The 15,083-nt window shown below is 36.7% G+C and overlaps 1 protein-coding gene across 1 annotated transcript in view; it reads left to right on the forward strand.

The window, feature by feature from the left end:
- Positions 1–15,083, forward strand: part of ABCB5 (ATP binding cassette subfamily B member 5) — a 129,568-nt gene that overhangs the window by 56,363 nt on the left and 58,122 nt on the right. The window contains exon 15 of the mRNA XM_008978731.5: positions 3,803–3,943. Within this exon, the coding sequence (XP_008976979.3) occupies positions 3,803–3,943 (141 nt within the window). The remainder of the gene's footprint in view (positions 1–3,802; positions 3,944–15,083) is intronic.

Consider the following 15,083-nt stretch of genomic DNA (forward strand, 5'->3'; position numbering starts at 1 on the left):
CAAATAGGCTTCAAAACTTGTATGTGGCCAGAAAGGGTGGCTCACACCTGCAATCCCAGCAATTTGGGAGGTCGAGGCGGGCAGATCACGAGGTCAGGAGATCGAGACCATGCTGGCCAACATGGTGAAACCTTGTCTCTCAAGAACACACAAAAATTAGCTGGGTGTGGTGGCGTGTGCCTGCAATCCCAGCTACTCAGAAGGCTGAGGCAAGCGAATTGCTTGAACTAGGGAGTCGGAGGTTGCAGTGAGCCCAGATTGCGCCACTGCACTCCAGCCTGCCGACAGAGCGAGACTCCATTTCAAAAAAACGAACAAACAAACAAGCAAAAACTTGTATGTGGCAGATACTGTGATCTTTGGTTAGAACACAAAGAAATATAACACACAGTCTTTACTTAAAGACTTAAAACTCAGCTACAGAGGCAAATTGCAAAATTGTGCATATAGATATTATTAGTTGTAAAAAGAAAAAGCAAGATTGATGGGGAGAGACAGAGCTATATTACCCACAAAAGGCTTCATGGAAGAGTTCTTTACGGTTAAAAGGTGGGAGTTGGGGGTGAACATAAAGGACAAATTCAGGTAGGCAGAACAACAGCATAGAGGTAAGAAGGAACTTGGCGTGCGACTGAAACAAAAAGGAGGTAGCTTTCCTTAAGTACTTATGAGTGTTGAGGGTATAATGGAAAAGAGTTGGAAAATAAGCATCAGATCATGGATGTTCTTAGAAGCCAGGCAGAAGGGTTGAGACTTAATGTATGTAGGAAGCACCTAAGACAATGCCTGGCACACAGTGGGCACTCAATAAACATTTGCCGAATGAAGGGATGCACACGTAAAACCTTACTATGTGCATGCTACCACATCACCACAGATGGACCAGAAAGCTCATACTGGGCAATCAAGCGGGGGCATGATGATGCTGGAGGCACACGGCAAATTCCCCTTCTTTAGGATCCATACTTGCGTGTGTCATGGATCCACCCCACTGGATTTCACATAACTTTCTCATTAGGGCACATTAATATGAGTCATGGGAATTAGGCTCTAGCTCTCTTCTTTGTTCTAGCCCAGCTTTCTTCTCTTGACCTGGAAGCCATCCTTTTTTCGAAGGGCTCTTCTACAGATAACTGATTTCAACCCTTTTTGGTCTTCTTCAACTTTCTGATAATATCTTTGATGTCAATATTATTATTTTATAAATTAGGAAATTTAGAAAGTTATGAGCCTCCATCTCCTCATCAAGTTTATAACTTCAAATTTCAAACCCTAACTTTCTCCATTGTGCTAAAATGAAATATTTCTGAACATACCCTAAGAAGCAATAACAGTAAAATAGGTTTGAAAATGTAGTTCTTATTAATTGAAAAACTGTCTGATTCTCATTTTATTTCATATTAGTTCACATTTTGTGTCTCAAAAATAAAAGTGAGGTGTTATTTGATAACCGAATTTTTATTCCACAGTAGACCTAATAATTTACGAGGTTTAATATTTTGAAACTAATATGAGTTGGAACAATAGGAAATAACTGGTTGAATTAACCCTATTTTAAGATTTTTTAAAAACTATTAATACTAGTATAGTCAGATCTTTCTTTGGAGTAGTACATCTTTATTTTTTATTGTAATTAAACTAAAAATCCATTGTAGGTCTTAAGTTAAATGCTTTCACAATGTATAAAAAGCAAAAGTGGTGTGTTTATGGGATGAATGTGTAAAAATTTTAAACACCTTATTTAAAATGGATTAGTATTCTCTGATTACCTAAAATGATGTCCAATCAGATATAACAACACCGTTTTAAATATTAATACTAAGTATAATATTCTAAGCATGGTACAGTAAATGTAACATACATAATATCTACACAAACAAGTAACTCACTTTTGAAGATCTGCACATTCTTATTTGCCAAGATTGACTGCGGTATCAAAATGTGTCAATTTTGATAATTCATGATTATCACAAATATCACAGTTAATGCTGCTAAAATAATCCTGAGAAGCAATATAGCAATGTGGTTAAGATGATGAACTCTGTGGTCACTACAAGTTGACTCCACCACTTAATAGTTTTAGGTCCTTGAGCAAGTTATTTAAATTCTCAGTGCATCAATTTCCTAACCTTTAACAAGAGGGAAATAGTAATAACCTATTAATAAATTATTGTGAGTATTAAACAGGCAAAATCATATGAAGTACTTAGAATTATTGTCAGTGTAATAAATTTTATTATGTTATTGACATTAACATTATCTTATCAAACTTTTTAGAAAAGTTCAAACTATGGAGACTAATATTATAATTATTTATTTAGACTGTCCATGATTATATACATATATATTGCTTTAGTGAGTTTGTATGTGAAAATGAAACATAAACATATAGAGATATACACATATCAAAACTTATTGTCATCATTATTTTGTCCAGCGACCTTCTCAAGAAAAGAAAATTTCCTTGACTTATTAAAGCACCTTCTCAGAAAATGTATTATGAAGAGAGGTCAAAGTTCTATTTTAAACTTGCCACAAAGTGAGAAACTCCTGGGGGCAGGGGAGAAAAGCCAAACAAGGCAGGACATGACGGCTGGTTCCTGTAATCCCAGCTACTTGGAAGGCTGAGGCAGGAGGACTGCTTGAGCTGAGGAGTTTAACACTAGCTTGGGCAACACAGTGAGACCTACTCTCTAAATAAGTAAATAAATAATAAAAACAAAAAATAAAAAATTTCAAAGCCATATAAAATATTTCTTTCATGGCAGAGACATTTACAGGAAAAAAGAGAAAATGATAGCAAAAAGGAATGTCTGATTAAAGATGTTTGGATAGTCCGGGGCTGGTTAAAGTTCATTGTCCCTTTAAATGACTGATTACAGTTGTTAGGCTTATCAAAGAATCACGGTGTCCCTGGAAACTCTTCCATGTGCACATTCTCCTTGTGCACCTAAATCGACCTACATTTTCCATCTCTTCCCCACGTTGGCCAGACCTGCTGGCAACTTAGCTGGGCTTCTCATTTCTCTTGTCCTTCTCCTCCCATCTCTTCCTGGGAAAGTCATTGATTTACTCAAACCACATTCAAATGAACAGAGAATCTGTAGCTCCTTTATTTCATTAAAGTGGTCTTTTTAGTAGAGACAGGGTGTTACCATGTTGGCCAGGCTGGTCTGAAACTCCTGGCCTGAAGTGATCCGCACGTCTCGGTTTCCCAAAGTGCTGGGATTACAGGGGTGACGACTGCACCTGGTCTTTAATGTTCATCTGATTGCTTTGGAATTTCTTATTGTTGAGGAGTAGGCCCTGTTAGTTTTGTGTTTTGTTCACAGTTCAGAATGGGTAGCAGGGGCAGGCCTGGAAAGCATGATTGTCTCCCAAGGTCTCTCTCAGGCCCAGCCTCACATATAAGTACCCAACTAAATACTACAAGGTCATAAGCCCCAGAAATGGCTAGGAGGAAGGCGTCAGAAACAGTATCTTCTGTCTCAAAAAGCTCCTGTTACTAAGATCTCTCCTTGTTAGTGATATAATTGCTTGGATTAAGGCATTGTTTTCTGCAGGTGATTATACATGTCTTTGGAAAAGAAAGGACAATGAGCTATTGTCAGTCACTAACATTTTAGTATGAGATAGACTTATCAGCTCTCTATCAAGCCTGAAAGCTGTTCAGCAAGAACTACATTAGAATATGCCACTTTCAATAGCAAAGGCGATAACAGCTTTAAAGAGATGCTTAATAAGATTTCGTTGAATTTTTAAGGCATTCTTATAATGATAACCTATATATTCTTCCTGTAAGGATATTAAAAAAGCTGATGAACAGATGGAGTCAATGACATATTCTACTGAAAGAAAGACCAGCTCACTTCCTCTGCGCTCTGTGAATAGCATCAAGTCAGACTTCATTGACAAGGCTGAGGAATCCGCCCAATCTAAAGAGGTAATGGCTCAGCGATCAACCAGTTTTTCCTGCATGTTTTCTAATTTTGATTTAATCCTTACAAAATTTAAAATTTATTTATGGTAAAATATTACTGTAGCACTAAGCTCACAAAACATGTCTTTCCCAAATTTCACTCTAGCATCAGTGTGACACTCTAGGTAAGGCTGCCTAATAAGGCTGCATTTATATCAGAGGCCCTTCTTTATTGGGGAAAAAAAAATCTCATGAGACTGTTACATGATGTTTTTCCTATGAAGCAAACCATAGGTTAAAACAGTGCCTCGGCAAATGGGATACAGATACCAATGGTGATACTCAAGATTAATTTGAGTCAGGTCAGAGGCATAAATGCATGCCACTCCCGGAATGCAGATAGGCCCAGCACATACACCACCCAGGATTGCAGTCCCAGGGCACAACCTGAGAAGCCTTGCTCACTTGGATGGGAGTATTTGTTCCCATGCTTACTGTGCCCACTCCTACCCCCAAGGCCCCAGGCTCTGCCTGAGCCCCACATCACCTGCTTTGACTCTCCTTCTGCTGATACCCCTCATACCTCCCAGCAGTTCCCATCTGCACCTGAAGTCTCACTTTTCTGTCTCAATTCCACTTTCCTTCTCTTAACATGCCCGACACCTGCTTTGAGCCTCCACCGCACATCCTGAACATTCTCTGCAGCACCCTTTTACAACACACCCTTCCATCTTAATCTCACCTTAACCCATGCTTCTCCCAGCCTCCGCATTCACTGAGCTCCAGCCCTCTTCCCAAACCCAGTCGATCTTTGCTAGCCCCTGGTGCTCTGTAACCTCACATGCCTTGAAATCCCTCACCCTTGCCCCTGTATCTCAGCTTCAGTCCCCTAACCTCCAGCATCCATACCATCTCACACCTATCCTTGGCCCATTGTTTCCTCCCAAACTAGAGTTTCCTTCTTCTCCTTCGGACTGACAGAGACTTGAAATTGAATCTCCTCTTAGCCCGTCTTCATGCCCACTTTCCTTGGTCTCATCTGTCAATTATCTGCCTGAAGCCCCTGGATTATCTGCCCCAAAACCCCTCTTGCCCTTCTCTGGCATTGCTAATCTATTGCTTTTAATTTTAGCTACAACTCTTTCCTTTTAGGTATGTGGTCCTCTATAGCCATTTACACTTAGACATTTTTCCTTTTCTGCTGATTTTATTTTTTTAAGTCCATTTAAATAAATAAGCATGCAAAGAAAAATAATGGTATAGATGGTATACCATATGACAAATGTATGTTAAGAATATAGTACAAGAAAGTTTGTACTGAGACACTAGGCAAGAGTGGAGGAAACACTGTTAAAACATCTATTGATAGCTGCTGGACCTGCCTCAGCAATTGCTGAAAACACTATGGAAATCTGCCTCTAGGTCTAAAAATTCACCGTATTTATGAAGTGGATTTTCAAAACCTAAGAAAGATAAAAAACAGAAAATTAAAAAGGAATTTCCAGATTTCTGGACAAAATGATATAATTGGTTTACAATCTGATACAACTACGTGCTCCACACACGGAAATTGATAAAATATAAAATGAGAAAAAACAATAAAATGTATCTAGGCTCTAAAACAGGAGGAATATCTCTTCACACCAGAACTAGAGCAAAAGCACAAAGTGGTGAGCTGGACAATAGTCACAGACCTGCTCTGAAAAGGAGGCTGAAAAACCTGGTTAGCCAATGCCTGGAGCTAAAGTTTATAGAAATCCGTGAGCCTGGGGAAGCAGTAAACAGAGAAAGTGTCCTATAACCAAGAACCGAAATAAGCTAAGGAGTGACTCAATGGCCATATTTTTAAGGGACTCTTTCAGACTGTGGTAATCCAGTGAAACATAAACAAGGCAGTGAAGAGACTGTAATAATCAATAATGAGCTGAGGACAGTGACAGGTCTATAATAATAGCTACAAGAGAGGTTAAGGTAGGAGGATTGCTTGAGCTTAGGAGTTCAAGGCTGCAGTGAGCTATGATCATGCCACTGTACCCCAACCTGAATGACAGAGCAAGAACCCGTCTCTGAAATAAATAAAAATAAAATAAATAGGCCAGGTGAGTGGTTCACGCCTATAATCCCAGCACTTTGGGAGGCTGAGGTGGGCAGATCACTCGAGGTCAGGAGTTCAACACCAGCCTGACCAACATGGTGAAACCCTGTCTCTACTAAAAATATAAAAAATTAGCTGGGCGTGATGGCACATGCCTGTAATCCTAGCTACTTGGGAGGCTGAGGCAGGAGAATTGCTTGAATCCGGGAGGCAGAGGTTGCAGTGAGCTAAGATCATGCCACTGCACTCCAGCCTGGGCAACAGAATGAGATCCTGTCTCAAAAAACAAACCAAAAAACAAAACAAAATAAAATAAACAAAGATCAATAATGAAATGAAAAAGAAATGGAGCAGTATTTTAGAACAGAGTTAATGGGAGTTCTATTAGTCTGGGTCCAGTCAGGAGATAGAAAGCACACAATGAAAGAGAAAGTTTAGTATAATGAATCATTAAGAGGGGATTGTAGTATCGGGAGTTGGGTAGTGAAAGTTAAGACATCTCTACCATCTCACACCAGTTAGAATGGCAATCATTAAAAAGTCAGGAAACAACAGGTACTGGAGAGGATGTGGAGAAATAGGAACGCTTTTACACTGCTGGTGGGACTGTAAACTAGTTCAACCATTGTGGAAGTCAGTGTGGCAATTCCTCAAGGATCAAGAACTAGAAATACCATTTGACCCAGCCATCCCATTACTGGGTATATACCCAAAGGATTATAAATCATGCTGCTATAAAGACACATGCACATGTATATTTATTGCAGCACTATTCACAATAGCAAAGACTTGGAACCAACCCAAATGCCCATCAGTGACAGACTGGATTAAGAAAATGTGGCACATATATACCATGGAATACTATGCAGCCATAAAAAAGGATGGGTTCATGTCCTTTGTAGGGGCATGGATGAAGCTGGAAACCATCATTCTCAGCAAACTATCGCAAGGACAAAAAACCAAACGCCGCATGTTCTCACTCATAGGTGGGAACTGAACAACGAGAACACTTGGACACAGGAAGGGGAACATCACACACCAGGGTCTGTGGTGGGGTGGGGAGAGTGGGGAGGGATAGCATTAGGAGATATACCTAAGGTAAATGACGAGTTAATGGGTACAGCACACCAACATGGCACATGTATACATATGTAACAAACCTGCACGTTGTGCACATGTACCCTAGAACTTAAAGTATAATAATAAAATAATAATAATAATAAGAAAAGAAAGTTAAGACACCTCTAAAGAATACAGAAGTAGCAGATAAAAGTAGCACCCCACTACCCCTGGAGTGAAATACAGCACCCATCGATGATCCCTTTCTTCTCTCCCAGCAAGGCGGAGAGGCAGGCCTCAGTGGAAAGGGCACAGCTGTGGTTCACTGGATGGCAGAGCAGTTGCTGTGGTACCTTGCTGGTGGGGCTTGCTGGAAATCTGCCCTCAAGGGTGGCAAGGGAGGCCTTCCACAGGATGGTGCTGAGCTTCAGAACCTGTCAGGTGCTGGGGAAATTACTGGCCACTGGGCACTACTGGAACAAGAAGCTAGCCAAGATTGTCATCTGCAGGAGTCTAGGGCAGTTCTGCATGTGGGAGGGTGCAGGCATTAGTGACCTGGCTGAGACATAGGACTGTGCTCATAGTTATGCCTCTGTAACATAAGCCAAGAGCTAGAGAAAGCACCCAGTGGCCACACAGAAGAGAAAGCTGCACTCTGCAGGCACCTGCCTCTGAAAAACTATGCAGGCAGAACAGAGGAGAAAAAAACCATCCTGCAGGAGCTTTCCCAGGGAGCACCAGAAAGATAAGGAAGAAAAACCTCCTCCTGCAATGTCTTTGCTGCACCCTCTACTGACAGGGCTTAACCTCTTGCCCACTGGTAAAGGAGAAATATTTATTAGGCAAAAAAGTGAATTTGAACCAGAGAGGCAATAAGTCAATAACCAGGACAGGGGTGGTAATATTTCAGACAGGGGCACAGCAAGAATGAGGGCCTGGATTTGGGGGTCCCAATGACTAAGGACAGGGGTAGGCAGAGAGGGGTGTGGGACACTGAGGGACCAGATCATGCAGGGCCTCTTAGGCCATCATGACAAGTTTGGATTCTATTCTTCCTCTAACAAAAAACCTTCAGGAGTTTTTAAACAGTGGTTCATGACCTATAGGGAATTTCTGAATAGATTTCAGAGCCCATTAACCTGAATGAATAAAAAATCACAACTTTTTCCCCCATTAACCCTTGATAGAAATGTAACATTTACTTTGTGAATCTAAGCAACAAAGTACAATAGTATTACCAGTATTTGTGACATCACGAACGAATACCACAGAAATTTTAATATAACATTGCCCTTATAGATAATTTAAAATATATTTACACTCATCATTATTATATCTTATGTTCTAATAATGAACCACATTCATAACTGTATCACAACTTTGGGTTACTTGTTAAATATTTTGAATACAATGTTTCAATGGAATTGGCTTTCTTGGAGTCCTATGTATCATTTAGTATATTTACACATTTCTTCAGGGAAGGATTCCATAGACTTCACCAGTCTTCCAAAGGAGTCCACGAAATAAAAAAGGTAAAGCACAGCTACATTAGAGGGTCTTATTCAGAAGGGCACATGGTCTGATCTACTCCATGTGGCTACAATTTGAAGAACAGTGTGTGGGGGCCAGAGTAAGATGAGGGAAAGCAGAACGGAGAGGAGGTGATGGAGGCTGAATAATGAACTTGATTGGTCTCACTAAAGCTGTCAGCGGAGAAATAAAATATAGATGGATAAAAGAGTAGGACAGGGGAATGAGACTCAGGACCCTGCACCATTTAGATCCGGATAGAAAAAGTCACTAGTGAAGAGATCCTAACAAATGGCTGGCAAAATAAGAGGAAACCCAGGAGAGTGTTGTATCATAGACACCAAAAAAGAAAAGTGGTACAGAAAAAGGAAGAGATCATTTGTGTTAATTGCTGTGAAAAATCACATAAAATTAGAGATTTTCACTTTCAACCAAGATAGATTAACAGGGACTAGATTTACTTTCCTGCTTGATAGAACTAAGAAACTGAACAAAATATGTGAAATAATGGCTTCTGACATTGGACGTCATGCAAAATAGGATAGTGATCTCTGTGGAAGGAGAAATAAATGAGATGAAACTTGTCATTGACCCAGTTTAAGGTCTGAGTAGTTTTCAGGCCTCGGAGCCTAGAGGGAAAACACAGACAAAATCCAGTGGACTCTTTTTTTTTTTTTTTTTTTTTTTTTTTTGAGACGGAGTTTCACTCTTGTTGCTCAGGCTAGAGTGCAATGGCGCAGTCTCGGCTCACCGCAACCTCCGCCTCCCGAAACTCAGTGGACTTTGAGTTGAGGAGACAGAGCTAAGAGTTGAAGGAGGCCAAAGTAGCCAGAGGTTTCAGAGCAAAGAACCGGAGAGGAGAGAACTTCTCAGAAAGAGTGAAGCCCAGAGATCTGCAGAGGTTCTCCTTTGAGTCTTCATCCGACTACTGATCAGTGTATTTATTAAGGAAACTACCAGAGGCAGGGTATATATCTACCAGAAAAGATTAAAAGGAGCAATTCTTAGAAGTCACACAGGGCCAGGAAAAGTTCTTATTAAACTAACTGGAGTAGAAAATCTTTAAATTCATTTTTTTCTTTCTTTCTTTCTTTCTTTATTTATTATTATTATACTTGAAGTTTTAGGGTACATGTGCACAATGTGCAGGTGAGACACTGGGTAAAGTGTTAAGAAAGATATTGCCTCAGAGGGGAAAATAATTAGTCCTAGACTAAACTCTGCACTAAACCTAACTAACAAATCCTAATAGCAAGACTCAAAAGGATTAAACTGTTTCCAAGTAATTTAAATGTGTTCCAGAACAAGGCTCAATAACATTTACAAGAATTCAGAAATACCTAGTCCCCAAAAGTTTAAAATTTACAATGTCTGGCATCCATTGAAAAATCACCAGGCAAGCAAAAAAGCAGAAAAAAAATGTACCCAAAATGAAGAGAAAAATCAATCAATAATAGAAATAGACCCGGAAATGGCACACTTAGTAGAGTTAGTAGGGACATTAAGCATTTATTATATCTATATTCTGTATGTACATATGTCCCCAAAGGAAGCCCAAATCATTGAAGAAATAATGCTTTAAAAATTTGCCAATTTTATGAAAACTTAAAATCCACAGATTCAAGAAGCTCAATAAATTCTAAGCATAAGAAACATAAGAAATCCTACACCTAGGTATATCATAATCAAACTGCTTAAAACCAGTGTTAAGGAGAAAACTACTAAAGCATCCAGAGAAACTGACACAATATAGATGAGGAAAAAGACAAGAAAGGTACAAACTTCTCATTAGAAACAATGCAAACAAGAAGATAATGGAGCCATATTTTTAAAGCACTGAAAGAAAAAGAAAACACCTCAAATCAGAATGCTATTTACAGAAAAATGCCTAATAAAAAGGAAGGCAAAGTTCAGACATTTTCAGAAATTAAAGGTTAAAATAATTAACTACCAGCACACCTACACTACAAGAAATATTAAAGGAAGTCCTTTGAGCAGAAGGAAAGTGATACTAGATGGAAATCTGAATATACACAAAGGAATGAAGAGTATCAGTAATAGTAAATATACAAGTTACTATAAAAGAATGGTTTGTATATTTACATTTTTGATATGTTTAAAAGCATATTTATTTTTCAAAGAAAAAAGAACATTATATTATGGGTTTTTTTAAGACAAGTATTAGTAAAATGTTTGAAAACAGTAGCCAAAACACTGGGAAAAAGAAACTAAAGTATTATATTTTAAGGTTCCTAAGTGGTATATAACATTGTCTGAAGGTAGATTGTGATGGTAAGGACAGCCAAAGTAATTTTCTTAGAGCAAACAACATTACTAGGGATAAAGAAGTTTCTTTCAAAATTGGAATAAGTTTATCCAGAACTGCAAATAGACAAATCTCCAATTGTATTCAGAGATTTCAACACCCTTCTACTAAATCTTAGTAGAACAAGTAAATAGAAATTCGGCAGAAACATAGATGACTTTAACAGCACTATCAACAAATTTGACCTAATAAACATTTGTAGAACACTTCACATATTAACAACAGAGTATGTCTTCTTTTCAAATGCACTTGAAACATTTACCAAAATAGACCATATTCTGGACTATAACACAAGTCTCAATAAACTTTTAAAAATTCACGTAATACCAGCCTGGGTAACATAGGGAGACCCTGTTTCTACAAAAAAAAATAATAATAATTAACCAGGGATAGTGGCATGTGCCTGTAGTCCCAGCTACTAAAAGGCTGATGTAGGAGGATTGCTTGAACCCAAGACTTTGAGGCTGCAGTGAGCTATGATTGCATTACCGTACCCCAAGTTGGGTAACAGAACAAGATCCTGTCTCAAAAAAAAGAAAAAAAATCAAGAAATGCAAAGTATATTACCTGACCAATATGGAATTAAGTCAGAAGTCAATAACAGAAAGTGGTCTGGGAAACCTTGAAATATTTATAAACTACATAACTCACTTCTAAATAATGCACAAATCAAAGGAAAAATCAAAAGAGAAACTCAAAAGTGTTTGAATTGAACAAAAATGAACACTGAACATATCAAAATGTATAGGAAGCTTAAAGTGATACTGAGAAAGAAACTTGTACCACTAAACACCTATACTATCTAAAAATCTCAAATTAATATACTAAGTTTCCACCTTAAGATACCAGAAGGAAGAAAATAATAAAGAAAAATCAATCAAATCCAAAGTTGGTTCTCTGGGAACATCAATATTGAACTCACTGAGCAAGAAAAAAAAGAAGATACAAACTGCCAAAATCAAGAATGAAAGAGCTGACATCACTACAGATTCTACATATATTAAAAGACTAATAAAATAATCTTATTAAAACATTTATGCAAACAAATCCTACAACTCAGATGAAATGAGCAAATTCCCTAAAGTTTACAAACTACCAAAGCCCACTCAAGAATAAATTGATAGTTTGAATATTCTTACATTTATTTTAAAAAATTGAATCTGTGGTTAAATTCTTTTTTCCCTAAAAAACAAACAAACAAACAACAAAAAAAAACTTTAAGCCATATGGCTTTACTGATGAATTCTATTAAACAAAAAGTGATAAGGAAGAAGTTCTTATTCTATGAGACCAACATCATTACTCTGATATCAAAATTAGACAATGAGATTACAAAAAAAATAAAATTATAGACAAATATCAGCCATGAACATAGATGAAAGAATTCTTTACAAAATGTAACAAATCTAATCCAACCATATAGAAAAAGAATAATATATCATCACCAAGTAGGACTGTTCTAAAAACTGAAAAGTTGGTTTAACATTCAGAAATTAATCTAATTCTCCTAATTAAAAAAATTAAAAAGAAAAAAACAATTATCTCAATCAATGCAAAAAACCCATTTGATAAAATACCCCATCCATTTTTGATAACTCTCAGCAAGCAACGAATTAAAAGAAATTCCTTCAACCTGATAAAAGGCAGCTACAAAAAACAACGGCTAACATCATACTAAATGGTGAAAGACTAAGATCAAAAACAAGGCAAGGGCATACACTACATCTATTGAACATTGTACTGGAAGTTCTGTCCTGTTCAATAAGGCAAGAAAATAAAAGCATCCAGGTAGGAAAGGAACATGTAGGAGTGTCTTTATTCACAGATGGCATGATTACTTATGCAAACAATCTTATGGAATCTACGCATACACACACATACACGTACTAAAACTAATAAAGTTTAGCAAGGTTGTAGAATATGTGACAATATACTAAAATCAATCCCAATTCTATATACTACAAATGGGAAGCGGGAAATTAAAAATAAAAAAATAATTTTATGTACAATAGTACCAAAATATTAAATTATAGGGAATAAATGTGATCAGAGATTGTAAAACCCACACACTGCAATCTATAAAATATTACAGAGAAAAACTACTGAGAAAAATAGACTAAATAAATTAAAAGATATTTTCAATGTGAGTGAATAAGAAAATTCAGTATAGTTAAGATGTTCTTTCTCCTCAAATTGAATTCACATGGAAATGCAGAAAGCCAAAACAGTCAAAATAAATTTTTTTTAAAAAGAGCAAAGTTGGAAGAGGGATACTACCTGATTTCAATTCTGTTTCAACTATTATATAAAGCTAATTACTAATTCTCATTTCAATTACCTATAGAACTATAGTAATCAAAACATTTCATTGGCATACAAATAGACAAATAGATCAATGGAACAGAAAAGAGAGCTGAGAAGTAGTCCCACACATAAATGGTCAATTGCTTTTCAACACAAGTGCAAAGGCAACTCAATTAACAATTTTTTTTTTCAAAAAATGATTCTGGATCAATTATATATCTATAGACAAAATAATCAGCCACAACCCATACCTCAAACCACAGATGAAAATTAACTCAAAATGGATTAAAGCCCTTACTGTAAAACCTAAAATAATAAAACTTCTATAAGAAAATGCAATAAAAAAATCTTCACGACTTTGTGTTAAGCAAAGATTTCCTAAATATAACAACAAATGCATAATTTATAAACAAAAAAATTGATAAGTCAGACATTACCAAAATCAAGAACTTCATTATTTGTAAAACACTTCAAAGAAAATGAAAAGGATAGACCATAAACTAGGGGAAAATGTTTGTAAATTACATATCTGATCAGGACTTGTATCCAAAAAATATAAAGAACTTCCAAAGCACAATAATAAAAACACAAACAACCCAATTAAATGTCAGCAAAAGATTTGAATAGGCATTTTGCTAAACAAGATGAGCAAATTGGAAATAAGCACACAAAAAGATGCCCAACGTGGTTAGTCATTTCAGAAATGCAAAAAAAAAAATCACAATGAGAAATCACTATACACCTGTTAGAATGGTTAAATCTAAAAAGACTGACTGTACCAAATATTGGTGATGGTGGGGTGCAACTGGAGCTTATTTAGCTGGTGGGAGTATAAAATGCTAACGCTACTTTGGAAAATAATTTGTCAGTTTCTTAAAAAGTGAAACATTCACCTACTAAATGATCCAGCCATTTCATTTCTAGATATTTGCTCAAGAGAAATGAAAGTATATGTCCACACAAAGCCTTGTATATGAATGTTCATAGCAGTTTTATGTGTAATAGTCTAAAAGTGGGAACCACTCAAATTTATATCAGCAGGTGGATGGATAATAATTTGTGAGATAGCTATACAGTGAAATGCTATGCAGCAATAAAAGGAAATGATATGCTGATTTATGCAGCAGCACGCATAAATGGCAAAATAAGTATGTTGAGCAAAACAAGCTATCTGAAAAGGAGTAGATAATGTATGATTTCATTTATATAATGTTCTAAAAATGCAAACTAATCTATAGTGACTGAAAGCATATCAGTAGTTGCAGGAGGAAGGGAGGAAGAGGACTGGCAACTAAGAAGTGTGGAGAGAGGGATGATAAAAAAGCAGGAGAAAACTTCTAGGGGTAATGGATATGTTTATTATCTTGACTTTTTTGATGTTTTCCTGAGTCTGTAGCAGTGTTCAAATTTATCAAATTATCCATTTCAAATATGTGCACTTTGTTATATGAAAACTATAACTCAAGAAAGCTCTAAGCTGTATGAAATGAAATTTAGAATATTTTAGATATCACTTTTTAACTTTTTAATACTCATGTCATATCTCTTTATGTCTATAATTTTATGTTTTTGTATGAGATTATTTTAACGCATGTATAACCTGTCTCATATTTAAGTAACACAGCCTATTTTATGATTTTACTGAAATTTTGGTTTTGTTTTTATCTTATTTATTTCTTTTCTATCTTGACAACACTATTTAAATGATACCATTTTAAATCTTTTATTGTGTATTTTCCCAGAGGCAAAAGAACATCTTTAAATTACCTATGTAATGTAGCTCGTTCTATAGGAGGAAGATAGCCCTCCTAATTTCCTGGCTCTGTGATTTACTGGTGTCCTGGCACATG

The sequence above is a fragment of the Pan paniscus genome, chromosome 6 (genome assembly GCF_029289425.2).
Source record: "Pan paniscus chromosome 6, NHGRI_mPanPan1-v2.0_pri, whole genome shotgun sequence".
Taxonomy (NCBI): Eukaryota; Metazoa; Chordata; class Mammalia; order Primates; family Hominidae; genus Pan; species Pan paniscus.